Raw genomic sequence first — 16,680 nt, forward strand, 5'->3', positions numbered from 1 at the left:
TCTGTGTTATTTTGAAAAATGTGGCGCGTGTCACGAGTTCCGGATGCGAATGGCAAAACCAGAAAGTTAGAAGAGAAATCAAACCGATTAAATGAGCTTTCAGCGATGCCGTCCGCATGATATCGGTATTTTATTTGTAACAGACCACAAAGTAATGAAAGTTAAATATGTCTAGAAGAAAATCGTGAACGAACGCAATGTTACACAGAGCAATATTTATTTTAAGACGAGACGTCTACAGTAGACAGTGACCTAGCAATCACATTTTAAGGTTAACCGTTTTTCAGTGCGAGTTTATAAAGGAGTCGGTTTCAAATGTAAAATCACCCGCCGAAATAAAGATTTCTCAGCAAAGAATTAAAAGAAGGACTAGAAATATTCAACCGTCGCATCAAGTGCTCACAGATTGTGGTAATACCGCTGAAGTGTTCATGGAGAATATCCGTTTTGTGACAAATAAACGTTCGCAGGATTCTACTTGAGAAAAAACTTCTTATTGAGACAAATTGACAGGAAAAGAAAAAATATTCCATCAATCAATGCAACGAAAATTATTTCGGTATACACAGGAATCTATGGCGTCAATACAATACAAATATGTCATTACAGTAATGACGAATCCGGTAAGGTCTCACGGAAATATACTAATTCATGTCAGAGGCACTGCTGAAGAAAAACAATGGTTATTGTCCTACTTTTTATTATTACTGTAGAAGCAGTAATTATCAGATATGATTACATTACGGTTGTATTACCCTCAAAGTGTAAAATTACCCACAAAGGTTCACATTACCCTCACAGTGCTACATTAACCTAAAAGCGTTACATTACCCCTAAAGGGTTACATTACCCCTAAGGTTTACATTACCCCTAAAGGGTTACATTACCCTAAAAAAGTTACATTACCCCCAAAAATTTACATTACCCTCAAATATACAAAATGTTTCAATAATTTTCAGCATGTGATAGGTATGTTTATTACTAATTTGTCGGAAACCTAACCATACTTGAAACACCGGGAGTTGAGCCAGGATCGTTAACGATCAATGGGTGAGCTATAGAAACACTTCAAACATGTCAACATTTATTAAACTAATTCCAAATTACCATTCATTAATACACTGCGGAACTCTTTTCTTGGGTAGCCTTGTGTCAAAGTGAAGGTAGCATGCATCCTTAAGCGATGATCGATATCGTGATTAAATCTGACCGCCTCATCCACATAAAGTGTTTAGCATTAGATCAACAGTCTTATTTTAACCCAAGTTATAATTATTTAATTCCAAATATCAAATCAAACCGTCATAGATAATGATCTTGTCACCGGCGAAAGGTTACACACTGCTCCGATACATCACAGCGAGCCCACTAGGCAGCTCTGCCATTAGTTTTCTGAAGCTTCGAGAGAGTAGGTTCATCGAGCGGCAGTATCGGATACAGCAGCTGAACGCTGTAGTAGCGTGACATGGATTACTTATCTACTATGGACGGATTCCTGCCAAGTCTATAATCTGTACGTGGAGTTATTCCAACGGCACGTAATGACATTGGCAGTGGACTATCTTGTGTTTACGAATTATACAAACAAACGCATTCGTTAAACGAATCCAGTTAATATTCATCTGCTGAAGAGGGGAACGTTTTAGGTAGCTAACTTTCTGTAAAGAGACAAAAATAAGTTCGAAGGATATTTCAGGGAATTAAATGAAAATGAAAGTATGTTAATTGAGGCATCTAGATAAGTGTGTTTCCGCATTGTGAACAACTATTTTGATTAAGAAGAGGACGGTTGTGTTTAAAATGTGTGTATACGGAGACAGCTGAGTAATTATGTTTTAGTAAAATTTACAATTTTACGTTTTTTACAATTTCTTTTAATCAAAACCTTTTAAAGTCGATATTATATGAAAAAGTGTTTGGTGCATGTTAAGCTTTAGATAATAAGAATGCACTTTTCGAATATTTCTTGAGATTTCTAATGCGAACAAAATAACTAGCAAGACTTATAGAATTTTCTTTGAGCTTCATTTATAAATGTTTCAGTGAGATATTATGATAAGTACTATGTGCTAGTGAGCTATTGGGCGCGCTATAGATATTATGATAAGTACTCTGCGCTAGTGAGCTATTGGGAGCGCTATAGATATTATGATAAGTACTCTGTGTAGTGAGCTATTGGGAGCGCTATAGATATTATGATAAGTACTATGTGCTAGTGAGCTATTGGGAGCGCTATAGATATTATGATAAGTACTCTGTGCTAGTGAGCTATTGGGAGCGCTATAGATATTATGATAAGTACTCTGTGCTAGTGAGCTATTGGGAGCGCTATAGATATTATGATAAGTACTCTGTGCTAGTGAGCTATTGGGAGCGCTATAGATATTATGATAAGTACTATGTGCTAGTGAGCTATTGGGAGCGCTATAGATATTATGATAAGTACTATGTGCTAGTGAGCTATTGGGAGCACTATAGATATTATGATAAGTACTATGTGCTAGTGAGCTATTGGGAGCGCTATAGATATTATGATAAGTACTCTGTGCTAGTGAGCTATTGGGAGCGCTATAGATATTATGATAAGTACTCTGTGTAGTGAGCTATTGGGAGCGCTATAGATATTATGATAAGTACTATGTGCTAGTGAGCTATTGGGAGCGCTATAGATATTATGATAAGTACTATGTGCTAGTGAGCTATTAGGAGCGCTATAGATATTTGTTGAGCTTTGTTAGTACGTTTTTCGAGATTTATACTGCAATATAGTCTCCTAAAGCCTGATATTTTGGCACAACAAGAGGGACCACAACAATTTTATTGAACAGTCGGAGAAGAAATCCAATTTGTCTTACTAATTGGAGTCACGTGAGAGATGCCGTATAGAAATTATACTTCAACAATGATTAGTTTGTAGGTCGAATTATTATTTTGATGATTGAGAAATTAGTTGATAAGCAGCCGTCATCAATGTGACTATCCTATCTATTAGAATTGATACTTCCCTGATGACACTATCAATGACGAACTGTGAACAAGTATTTATTATATAAAACAATTCAGGTGTTACAGTTATATTAGATACATACAAGGTCGTTTGTGGAATACAGAATATTATCTGACATACTTGCATGCTAATGAACATTTGTCGGTGTAAATTAAGTTCAGATACGGTTTCATCAATCGTATGATTTGGGTTTTTAAAGATTTAATCAACATCTTTATATTTCAGAAGAATTTTGAACAATTTTCACCTGAACATCTTAAGGGAACTGTAACATTTTTCATGTTTTGACAAGTCTATCCTTTTAAGACATCTGCTATTTGAAAGTGCTGTTCAAAAGTCAACTCATTTCGAAAGCAGCTCTGAGGACCGGAACCGGAAATGACAGCCATTACAGCTTTACATGTTTCTGAAATAATACAATCCACCACTTTAGCTTTCACGAACGCTACTGGTTCATCAAATACGACCGATGTCGGAACAGAGTTGTCCGTGCTACTTCCGGCGTTATGGAGTGTACTTATCGTCGTTGGAACTGTGGGGAATGGACTAGTTATTTATACTGTCGGAAAGAATGGTGAGATGACAGCGACAAATTGTTACGTCCTAAATTTGGCAGTTGCAGATTTGTTGTTCCTTGTGGTAGTCGTACCGTTTACGACCATTGGATTTGCTACACTGGACTGGATATTTGGAGACGCCATCTGTAAGATATACGTCTATATGATTTATGTAAGTACTATTTTTTTCTATATGATTACATTCTTCTTCTTCTTCTTCTTCTCATGTCCATTGTAACATTTCCTAGATGATTAAAACAACACCTTAAACGAAGTTAAGAAGGTGTACCAAATTGAGGGAGGCCAGGATTTCAAGGTAAATGCAAGGTATGCGGCAGTTCAGCTGGTAAGTAATATATTACTAACAATATATTATACTGTTAGCAAATAGAGTTAAAGGCAATATAACAAGGCAGAATCATAAAGTTCAAAGTATCGAGTCCCATCGATAGAGAGCAAGTGCTGTGGAATATAGCTATTGTGGCAACGCCGATTGGGCTGATAAATGGCTGTTACGCCAGGCTATTGAAGGAAGCTGATTTATTGCTGATAATGCAAGGTTATCTAATACAAGTCTGATACGGTGGTGTATAGAGGGAAGATTGTACTGCACAAGTCTGTTAAGGCAGTGTATAGAGAGGAACTTGTACTGCACATGGTTGTTAAGGCGGTGTATAGAGGGGAGTTTGTACTGTACATGATTGTTAAGGCGGTGTATAGAGGGAAGCTTTTACTGAACATGGTTGTTAAGGCGGTGTATAGAGGGAAGCTTTTACTGAACATGGTTGTTAAGGCGGTGTATAAAGGGGAACTTGTACTTTACATGATTGTTAAGGCGGTGTATAGAGGGAAGCTTTTACTGAACATGGTTGTTAAGGCGGTGTATAGAGGGGAGTTTGTACTGTACTTGGTTGTTAAGTCGGTGTATAGACGGGAGTTTGTACTGTAAAAGTCTGTTACGGCAGTGTATAGAGGGAGTTTTTACTGTATATGATTGTTGAGGTGGTTTTTAAAGATATGAAGGGATACCATTACGGGGTTATTTAGGCAGTGTCCAAAGTAACATACAGGTATACTTATAATGCTCTGTCATAATAAGGCTGTATGTCGAGGGAGGCTGACATAGTGTTGGGAAGGCATTATATCGACTGAGCCTGATTCTGTACAGGGTTTTTAAGGAAATACATGAAAGCTTATAAAATGAATTCGATAGGAGCTTATACATTTCTGTTAAGAAATCTATCGAGGGAAGCTTAAACGTGACTCTTCAGAAATCTACCGAGGGAATTCGAAGCTTATACTCGTACATGACTGTTGTTAAGAAATATATTGAGAAAAGCTGATACGGTACTGTTCAGGCAATCTATCGAGGGGAGCTTATAATTGACTGCTCATGCAATCTATCGAGAGGAGCTTATAATTGACTGTTCGGGCAATCTATCGAGGGAGGCTTACAATTAAGTGTTCGGGCAATCTATCGAGGGAGGCTTATAATTGACTGTTCGGGCAATCTATCGAGGGAGGCTTATAATTAACTGTTCGGGCAATCTATCGAGGGAGGCTTACAATTAAGTGTTCGGGCAATCTAACAAGGGAGGCTTATAATTAAGTGTTCGGGCAATCTATCGAGGGAGGCTTATGATTAACTGTTCGGGCAATCTAACAAGGGAGGCTTATAATTAACTGTTCGGGCAATCTATCGAGGGAGGCTTATAATTAACTGTTCGGGCAATCTATCGAGGGAGGCTTACAATTAAGTGTTCGGGCAATCTATCGAGGGAGGCTTATAATTGACTGTTCGGGCAATCTATCGAGGGAGGCTTATAATTAACTGTTCGGGCAATCTATCGAGGGAGGCTTATAATTGACTGTTCGGGCAATCTATCGAGGGAGGCTTATAACTGACTGTTCGGGCAATCTATCGAGGGAGGCTTATAATTAAGTGTTCGGGCAATCTATCGAGGGAGGCTTATAATTAAGTGTTCGGGCAATCTATCGAGGGAGGCTTACAATTAAGTGTTCGGGCAATCTATCGAGGGAGGCTTATAATTAAGTGTTCGGGCAATCTATCGAGGGAGGCTTATAATTGACTGTTCGGGCAATCTATCGAGGGAGGCTTATAATTAACTGTTCGGGCAATCTAACAAGGGAGGCTTATAATTAAGTGTTCGGACAATCTAACAAGGGAGGCTAATACCCGATTGTTCAAGCAATATATCGAGAAACAATCTATCGAGGGAAGTTGATAGAAGTTGTTAAGTCTTTAATTTATACATCAAGGCATTTCTAAAGACGAACTGGCGGCGAGGAAATACATAAACAAAGTTTTATTATTCTGCTCATTCATCTGTAAATAAGTATTTCAAGGGACATTTGAACTAAATCGAGATATTCTAATTGAATCGAGGTAACATATTATAACATTAATCACATCTGTGCACCGACTCAGTCGTAATTTATTTGCAAAACAATATATGATATGCTTTGTGTTGGAGTAATTGCGCAGCGTATTCAAATTTCAAAGCTGTTACGGGCTAAAACTACATCACCTACATACCGTAGTACTTATAACACGATCTCATGTAGATAGGTTATTGTCATAAGGTAAACATCTGCTCATACTGTTGTGTAATAGCTTTACTAACCAAGTGTGAATTCTAATTTGATTTACATAGCATGTATCCTGATCGTAGTATGTAGCTTATTATACATTTTTACCAGTGAAATATCGTAAATTATTAATTCTTTTTTTACTTTCTCTGATATTTTTTTTACTTTTTGAATGAATTTTTTATCTTGAAAATATCGTATTTATGTATATCAACAGCATAATAATCAAAGCGTATCTGGAATTGTATTTTGTGTTGCCTTGGCGACGAGAGTACCTGACTAACTGTTGTTCCACTACTGTGCAGGTACGAAAAGTAGAACAATCATTCAAAGTGATGCACTTAAGTAATAGATACCGTTGTGACCGTAATTTGCAATCTGACGACGGTAAATTTAAATTGGTAAACGTAGATATAAGGATTGATTGTGAATTTTGTTGCTTGCATTGACTGATGAAGGGAAATGGACCTAGTGTTAATGAAGTGAACTGCAAAGCAGTTCGTTTACCATTTCCATGAGGTTTTCATCAGTCAATGCAAACAACAGAATTGACAATCAATCCTTAAATTAACTTAAAAAGCACACACCGTAGCTGTTTAGAAACAACATTCTTTGATAGATATCGTGTAGTCGAATATACAATACCCATATACGAGTAAGGTTATTTTCAATAAACAATGTTGAATAATAAAACAATATAAATTATATGATTTCGACAGAAATAATGAATTATGAAAGAGACCATTTTATCTCGTAAGGTGTAACACACAGAATCTGTACACGATTTATTGTTTACCAAAAGCCATTTAATGTCTCGGTCAGACTGGCCTCCTATTCCAGCTGTGACACTCTCTTGTGTCTGTCATGATTTAAAACAAAATCAGGTATCGCCTGTATTTGCTCTCTCGACATTATTGCGAAGGATCGAGGAAGACAACATAGAATGATCTTTACGGATCACTGATTAGAAGTACTGAACTTTAGAAAAGCGAGATTTACAAACTGTTCTTCTTTAATGACCAAGTGAAATCGATTATCCGATGTCGCATTTGCTACGAAAAAACGCACCTTTGTTTGTTTCTTAATTTCATAACGTTGTAACATGCCGGTAACTACTATTTCTGTTGTTCCTGAAAACGTCGAATGGCGTGATCGCTTCTGTTGTTAGTTTATTCCATGCTGTGGTGATAAGTAGAATCAGATACCAAGATCATTGGTTCGAGACACACAGGAGGCCGGGATGATTTCTGGTGGGTTACTTGTTTGTCCAACAACCACATGTTGGTTATGATTATCATTAAAGGCGATCCTTAAAAGTATGTCATAAACGACAAATCTAATTTAATAAAACTCGGACTTAACCAAATTATTTGATGATAACATTTACATAAACATATTTATTGTTGTCGGTATAGTTACATGTTTTGTTATTTTTATGCTTTTTAGATTTTTAATACCTAACCTGTCTTTAGTTCAATTGAGGTAAGCACAAGTTATGTTACGTTATGTATTTCTACAAAAACAGCATACTGCCTGAGACTGAATGAACCGTTGGTCTCTAACATATACCTCGTTGATTTTCATGGCGTCAAGGAGTCAACCTTTATCGTTTGTTAAATATACCAGCGGCTTGAAACATAGACTTGTTTCGTCTGTAATAGTTTGATAATAATGTTTAAATCGATGGTGCTTAGTTGTGGTGATTTGCTGTTTCAGCTTAAGCAAATCATTCATGTACTTCACATTTGATGAACGCACAAAAGAACACCTGTTACGTTGAAAATGATATGGAAAAGCAGACTAATCATTTATCATCCTAATTAAATGTAATGAGCACCATAAATTGCTCTTAAATGGATCGGTAGAGTTTACAAATTACCATCCTCCTCCTCACCCCGTGGTATATTTACTTTGTATATAGCAAGCTGGCGTAAATACATGTAGTTTCTTTGCCTCTATACTCGATCCATTATTCAATAAAACGCGTGCATCGTTCAACATATCATCTGTCTGAGATGCTTGTGAAATATGAATACATAAAGAAAGAAATTATATTAATTTCAGTGAGAAAAGTTTTAAAAAGCAATCCCGTACCTTTTCCCGACACTTATTTATTTTTTTCGTGAAAAAACACATATTTCCTCGCACAAGATCGGTAGTCAAATCGAGCTACAGACAAAAAACCATTGTTGACATACACACCTACACAATTACTGCAACACTATGAACTGATAGCACACGTTCTGATATAACCTATCCTTGAGTGTAACATGACTTTATAATTCCCTCTGTGTAACATGACTTTATCGTTCCCTGTGTGTTACATGACTTTATCGTTTCCTGTTTGTTATAGAACTTTATCGTTCCTTGTGCGATACATTATTGTATCGTTCCCCGTGTGTTACATGACTTTATCGTTCCCCGTGTGTTACATGACTTTATCGTTCCCTGTGTGCTACATGACTTTATCGTTCCCCGTGTGTTACATGACTTTATCAATCCCTGTGTGTTACATGACTGTATCGTTCCCTGTGCGTTACATGATTTTATCGTTCCCTGTGTGTACTATGACTTTATCGTTCCCTGTGTGTTACATGACTTTATCGTTCCCTGTGTGTTACATGACTTTATCATTCCCTGTGTGTTACATGACTTTATGGTTCCCTTTGTGTAACATGACTTTATCGTTCCCCGTGTGTTACATGACTTTATCGTTCCCTGTGTGTTACATGTCTTTATCGTTCCCTGTGTGTTACATGACTTTATCGTTCCCTGTGTGTTACATGACTTTATCGTTCCCTGTGTGTTACATGACTTGATCATTCACTGTGTGTTACATGTCTTTATCGTTCCCTGTGTGTTACATGACTTTATCGTTCCCCGTGTGTTACATGTCTTTATCATTCCCTGTGTGTTACATGACTTTATCGTTCCCTGTGTGTTACATGACTTGATCATTCCCTGTGTGTTACATGACTTTAACGTTCCCCGTGTGTTACATGACTTTATCGTTCCCTGTGTGTTACATGACTTTATCGTTCCCTGTGTGTTACATGACTTTAACGTTCCCCGTGTGTTACATGACTTTATCATCCCTGTGTGTTACATGACTTTATCGTTCCCTGTGTGTAACATGACTTTATCGTTCCTTGTGCGTTACATGGTTTTGTCGTTCCCTGTGTGTACTATGACTTTATCGTTACCTGTGTGTTACATGACTTTATCGTACCGTGTGTTACATGACTTTATCGTTCCCGTGTGTTACATGACTTTATCATTCCCTGTGTGTTTCATGACTTTATCGTTCCCTGTGTGTTACATGACTTTATCGTTCCCTGTGTGTTACATGACTTGATCATTCCCTGTGTGTTACATGACTTTATCGTTCCCCGTGTGTTACATGACTTTATCGTTCCCTGTGTGTTACATGACTTTATAATTCCCTGTGTGTTACATGACTTTAACGTTCCCCGTGTGTTACATGACTATATCGTTCCCTGTGTGTTACATGACTTGATCATTCCCTGTGTGTTACATGACTTTATCGTTCCCCGTGTGTTACATGACTTTATCGTTCCCTGTGTGTTACATGACTTTATCGTTCCCTGTGTGTAACATGACTTTATCGTTCCTTGTGCGTTACATGGTTTTGTCGTTCCCTGTGTGTACTATGACTTTATCGTTACCTGTGTGTTACATGACTTTATCGTACCGTGTGTTACATGACTTTATCGTTCCCGTGTGTTACATGACTTTATCATTCCCTGTGTGTTTCATGACTTTATCGTTCCCTGTGTGTTACATGACTTTATCGTTCCCTGTGTGTTACATGACTTGATCATTCCCTGTGTGTTACATGACTTTATCGTTCCCCGTGTGTTACATGACTTTATCGTTCCCTGTGTGTTACATGACTTTATAATTCCCTGTGTGTTACATGACTTAAACGTTCCCCGTGTGTTACATGACTATATCGTTCCCTGTGTGTTACATGACTTGATCATTCCCTGTGTGTTACATGACTTTATCGTTCCCCGTGTGTTACATGACTTTATCGTTCCCTGTGTGTTACATGACTTTATCGTTCCCTGTGTTTATCATGACTTTATCGTTCCTTGTGCGTTACATGATTTTATCGTTCCCTGTGTGTACTATGACTTTATCGTTCCCTGTGTGTTACATGACTTTATCGTACCGTGTGTTACATGACTTTATCGTTCCCTGTTTGTTACATGACTTTATCGTTCCCCGTGTGTTACATGACTTTATCGTACCGTGTGTTACATGGCTTTATCGTTCCCTGTTTGTTACATGACTGTATCATTCCCTGTCTGTAACATGACTTTATCGTTCCCTGTGTGTTACATGACTTTATCGTTCCCTGTTTGTTACATGACTTTATCGTTCCCCGTGTGTTACATGACTTTATCGTACCGTGTGTTACATGACTTTATCGTTCCCTGTGTGTTACATGACTGTATCGTTCCTTGTGTGTTAGATGACTTTATCGTTCCCTGTGTGTTATCATTCCCCGTGTGTTACATGACTTGATCATTCCCTGTGTGTTAGATGACTTTATCGTTCCCCGTGTGTTAGATGGCTTTATCGTTCCCCGTGTGTTACATGACTTTATCGTTTCCTGTGTGTAACATGACTTTATCGTTCCCTGTCTGTAACATGACTTTATCGTTCCCTGTCTCTAACATTACTTTATCGTTCCCTGTGTGTTACATGACTTTATCGTTCCCTGTGTGTTACAGGACTTGATCATTCTCTGTGTGTTACATGACTTTATCGTTCCCTGTGTGTTAGATGACTTTATCGTTCCCTGTGTGTTACATGACTTTATCGTTCCCTGTGTATTACATGACTTTATCGTTCCCTGTGTGTTACAGGACTTGATCATTCCCTGTTTGTAACATGACTTGATCATTCCCTGTCTGTAACATGACTTGATCGTTCCCTGTCTGTAACATGACTTTATCGTTCCTTGTGTGTTACATGACTTTATCGTTCCCTGTTAGTTAATGATCGCGACTACCGTCCTTATATATGACCTTGACTATTTATGTTTCCTAGAATACCGTCCTCATATATTCCTGACTGTTGGTGTTTTCTCTACTAAACGTCCTTATTTCACCCTGGCTGTTGATATATCAAGGTCCTGCAGATAGGGTCTACGAATTGTAGCTTCTGGCCAATATTATGATCGGAAGAGGCGACTAAGTTTTACACTTCTTTCTAACATTTTGTTTTTCTTTCTTTTGTCTCAATTGACACTGCTTCACGTTTTGCATTAATTTGAGTCAATATTCTCTTAATATGGTAGTTTGTACTCTTTTTTTTTTTTTTTTTCACGTATCTCTCCCATTTTTATTCCGCAAATAAAATTTGTTAAAATGATATTTCCATTCGTCATTCACAAACACGTAATAACTCGAAGGATTTTGTTTTGTATTTTTTAAAGTATTATTCACAGCTTATGCCATTTAATGATGTCCTCTCCTGTATGCGAGATTTTGGGAAGCTAAGGTTGTGATAACGCGAGGCTGATGTTGACATTATAGTGCTACCTCACTGAAGCAAACTGCCTACAATTTAGCGGCACTATAAGCTGTTTTTCACATATCGTTTCGCTGAAACATTCTTGTGCATTTAGATGGTGTATAGAAAAACAAACTTGTTAATTATCCTTAAAGGTGGACTCACATGATTAAGGTTCCCGTACTAACATTCTTACCACGCCACTACAGTTTGTTTATCGAAATTTTGAAACATTTACTGCATGATCGTCCGAACACTATAGCAAACAAGAAAAACAGGCACGAAAAAAGGCTAAACAGGATGTGCATTTTCTGAAGGCCATAGGTTTAAGACGATAAAAAGGACTACACTAGTTCTAGACACAACCATCTAAAACACTTCTGATAAGCAAACCTAGACAAGATTGATAGGATACACCTGTTAGGCACTACCGCCATTATTTTGTCCGTCAAAGGTATGTTTTTTCTAGGAATAATTGTTCATTAGTTTGTATACCCGCACGTTTTAGGCTGAACATATACTTTTTCAGTGCATATCCCCAACGGTTAAAAATATCTTTTTTTTTTTTTTTTTTTATGGTACAAGAAATTTTAATGCCCCAGAACATTTAAAAATTTGGACTGCTGCAAGGGTTGAGGCCCTGGATTCAGTATCCTGACAAATATATCCTCATACAAGAGGGCTCTCATTCATCACCTTACTGTACATTCATTTACACATTTCATTCCTTTCTTTTCATACATACATACATACATACATACAAACAAACATACATACATACATACATACATACACCGTATGGTATTTGGAAACTTCAATCATGATCACCAGCTGTGAGTCAGTCTTGTTATGGTCTAGCGTGGAAATCCACACTTACCATTACTGACCCACAACCTGTAATCACACTTGATTGACCCATATCACACATACATAATTACATACATACCACACATGTACATACATACATACATACATACATACTTATATACATACACTTCATGATAGTTGGATAGGTCAATCATGATCACCAGCTGTGAGCCAGTCGGTACTCCTTTTTAACGCTCAGAATCTTAGGAATTGGACGATTGGTTCGCCAGTTGTCAGTATAATGTGACCGGACATGGTGTCCTGTTGGGTGTCTTCAGCAGTATGGTTCATTGAGGTAGCACTATAAAGTCGGCATCAGTTCCGCGCAAGGCACAAATAGAAAAGGACGTAATACCACAACCTCCTTAAACATGCACATATTTAATACACACGTGCATCTTACACCCGAAGGAAATACATGTACTCTTTATATGACCAAAGCTGCTGGTCGGACGTTAAACAATACAGAACCTGACCAAACTGTGGTCGGACATTAAACAATACAGAACCTGACCACACTGTGGTCAGGACGTTAAACAATACAGAACCTGACCAAACTGGTCGGACGTTAAACAATACAGAACCTGACCAAACTGTGGTCGGACGTTAAACAGTACCGAACCTGACCAAACTGTGGTCGGACGTTAAACAATACCGAACCTGACCAATCTGTGGTCGGACGTTCAACAATACAGAACCTGACTAAACTGTGGTCGGACGTTCAACAATACAGAACCTGACCAAACTGTGGTCGGACGTTCAACAATACAGAACCTGACCAAACTGTGGTCGGACGTTAAACAATACAGAACCTGACCAAACTGTGGTCGGACGTTCAACAATACAGAACCTGACTAAACTGTGGTCGGACGTTAAACAATACCGAACCTGACTAAACTGTGGTCGGACGTTCAACAATACAGAACCTGACCAAACTGTGGTCGGACGTTAAACAATACCGAACCTGACCAAACTGTGGTCGGACGTTAAACAATACCGAACCTGACCAAACTGTAGCTATCGCGTTTAACTTGATATTTTTGAATATTCGGTGAAGGATTTCTATGAATGACGAAATAAGATTTCAATCGAAACATTATTTTCAATGTCGATGTTTTTTTGTTTAAACAGTGCTTTCCTGGATGCGTTGCATTATATCCACAACTTTAAGTGACTTGATATTTCCAAACACTAAATCCACTAGGCCCAGTACACCGCCATCTTTTTAATGCGGTAATATCCTTCTCAGAGGTATACGTTTAAGACTGATAAAAATTCTTGTTATTTTTTGTCAGCCATCGCTTATAATTCAAAATTGAACAAAAGGCCAGACGACAAAATGGTATCCCACGACAAATCACACTTATATTTTGTTTCATCAATACAGAACGGTTCTCTTGATTAAAGTAAATGTCAATCTGTTTAGCGTCCTCGAAAAAGGGTCAGATGAGTCCAAGGGGACGTAGATGATGTAACGAAACAAATATTCAGTAAAGTAATGGAAGGGGCAGTAGTGGTTTTGTGCCTTCGGTTTTCTTTGACTGTAGGACCCATCTCCTCCCCGATATCCCTTTCTTTTGTCTCCCATAGCATTCCTAGACAACCAAAGAGGACTTACAAGCTATATAATGAGAACTCCTTGCCGTTATCGGGGCACCTTTTACACACTCATCCTTCTGAAGAGTTTGAATTCACAAATGATCAATATATCATAGATACATGAATATTCACTACAAATTTGTATTCGTAATAGCTTTTCCACAAGAAATAATTCGAAATTCCATCACGAACCAAGGTACCGGCCATTTCCTGCCGGCGACAGTTGATGTGATGTTTACCGTATCCAGCCGATTCCTGCTGACCAAAGTTGGTTTGTAAACTGCTCAAGTAAACATGTCCATGCATATTGATGACCATAAGGCTTTGTTTCGTGTGACCTTCATGTATACTGACCACTGGCTATTACTCTGTAAGCTTGGAAGGCTGGTATTGTCCTTAGTGTTATGACAGGATTCATCTGTACCTCGCATTTGTACTTGTTTGGTATTTACACAGACTCATGCACCAAGCGTATCAAACATTATTGTTTTGACATCATTAATAATTTTAGTTTTTAATTGACGATTCAAAAAGCGACTTCTTGGTTCGTGTCTACCTTGGTTGATTCAACTGTCACAAATAACTTAGATTGTGAACACAAATGTCCTTCAGTGATTGTCCTCAGTGATTGTTCTCGGTAACGTCACAGGTTCGTTTCGTTTTATATATATCTATAGTTGTGAGCCAATCAAAATATACATAATGGTTTTTGCCTGGAGGTAGACGAGGATCAGATAAAAACGATATGTTTAAATACATTATTGATTTTTTCCCCAAAATGTCATTGCGATATCTATATGAAATAACTTTTAGTGTCGAAATGTTTCAAAGCTTGACATAACAGGCCTTCGAGGGCAGAATATTGCATTATAATCGACGTCACACATTGTGTCGACAATATCAGTCTGTGTTCCTTAAGGACATTCACTGACTCCGTTATAACTATAGATGAGACAAAAGAACTCTACGTGAACCGTCGTTAAAATTCAATGTATAATATTTCAGCTCTCGCCCTAGTGTGGATTCCTGATCATAATTGGCCCAACGTTATGAAACAATCATTTGTTGAGATGGTTTTCGCCCCGATTTTATTTGGATATGGTATCTAACATTTACGTCGAGTTGCGTCTATCCCACTCTTTGACATTTAGAGCAATTCTATTTTTTTCGGTAGGCAATGTCACAGTGACAAAACTACCATGCTTCGTGTCCTAAACTCATGTAAAATGGCGGAACTCGACACATTGTAATCCAGAGTATAGAGTTCAATGTTTTTATTTTTTACATAATGGTTTGTACGCTGATTGAGAAAATGTATAGCAATTTAAACCTAAATTGAAGAATTCAATTTTGCCTTTGTTCTTGTAAGTTTTAAATGAGGTGATCGTGTACTACAGCAGGAGATGAATCCTGTCTAGTGGAGCGTTAATCAACGCGTTGGTGTATCTACCGAAACACCTACTGATTAAACATACGTGTAACAAAACTACAACACAAGTCATTCAGTATTATAGACAGCATCTACAATTTGTAGATTTGTAATTTGAAATATTAGACAATAGTTACGCAGAACTCATTGACATTAACACAGAAGGTTTATTATTGGAAGACAATAGTTGCATAGACTTTATTGACAGACAGTAAATGAGTAGGCCTTATCGACAGACAGTATATGAGTAGGCCTTATCGACAGACAGTATATAAGTAGGCCTTATCGACAGACAGTATATGAGTAGGCCTTATCGACAGACAGTATATGAGTAGGCCTTATCGACAGACAGTATATAAGTAGGCCTTATCGACAGACAGTATATGAGTAGGCCTTATCGACAGACAGTATATGAGTAGGCCTTATCGACAGACAGTATATGAGTAGGCCTTATCGACAGACAGTATATGAGTAGGCCTTATCGACAGACAGTATATGAGTAGGCCTTATCGACAGACAGTATATAAGTAGGCCTTATCGACAGACAGTATATAAGTAGGCCTTATCGACAGACAGTATATGAGTAGGCCTTATCGACAGACAGTATATGAGTAGGCCTTATCGACAGACAGTATATGTTAGGCCTTATCTACATACAGTATATGAGTAGGCCTTATTGACAGACAGTAAATGAGTAGGCCTTATCGACAGACAGTATATGAGTAGGCCTTATCGACAGACAGTATATGAGTAGGCCTTATCTACATACAGTATATGAGTAGGCCTTATCTACATACAGTATATGAGTAGGCCTTATTGACAGACAGTAAATGAGTAGGCCTTATCGACAGACAGTATATGAGTAGGCCTTATCGACAGACAGTATATGAGTAGGCCTTATCTACATACAGTAAATGAGTAGGCCTTATCGACAGACAGTATATGAGTAGGCCTTATCGACAGACAGTATATGAGTAGGCCTTATCTACATACAGTATATGAGTAGGCCTTATCGACAGACAGTAAATGAGTAGGCCTTATCGACAGACAGTATATGAGTAGGCCTT

The 16,680-nt window shown here is 37.9% G+C and overlaps 1 protein-coding gene across 1 annotated transcript in view; it reads left to right on the plus strand.

Moving 5' to 3' along the window:
• The first annotated feature begins 3,188 nt into the window (after positions 1-3,188).
• The window catches only part of LOC117343936 (G-protein coupled receptor 54-like), a 171,186-nt gene continuing 157,694 nt past the window's right edge, over positions 3,189-16,680 (plus strand). The window contains exon 1 of the mRNA XM_033906505.1: positions 3,189-3,736. Within this exon, the coding sequence (XP_033762396.1) occupies positions 3,386-3,736 (351 nt within the window). The 5' untranslated portion in view covers positions 3,189-3,385. The remainder of the gene's footprint in view (positions 3,737-16,680) is intronic.

Source organism: Pecten maximus, chromosome 15 (genome assembly GCF_902652985.1).
Source record: "Pecten maximus chromosome 15, xPecMax1.1, whole genome shotgun sequence".
Classification (NCBI taxonomy): Eukaryota; Metazoa; Mollusca; class Bivalvia; order Pectinida; family Pectinidae; genus Pecten; species Pecten maximus.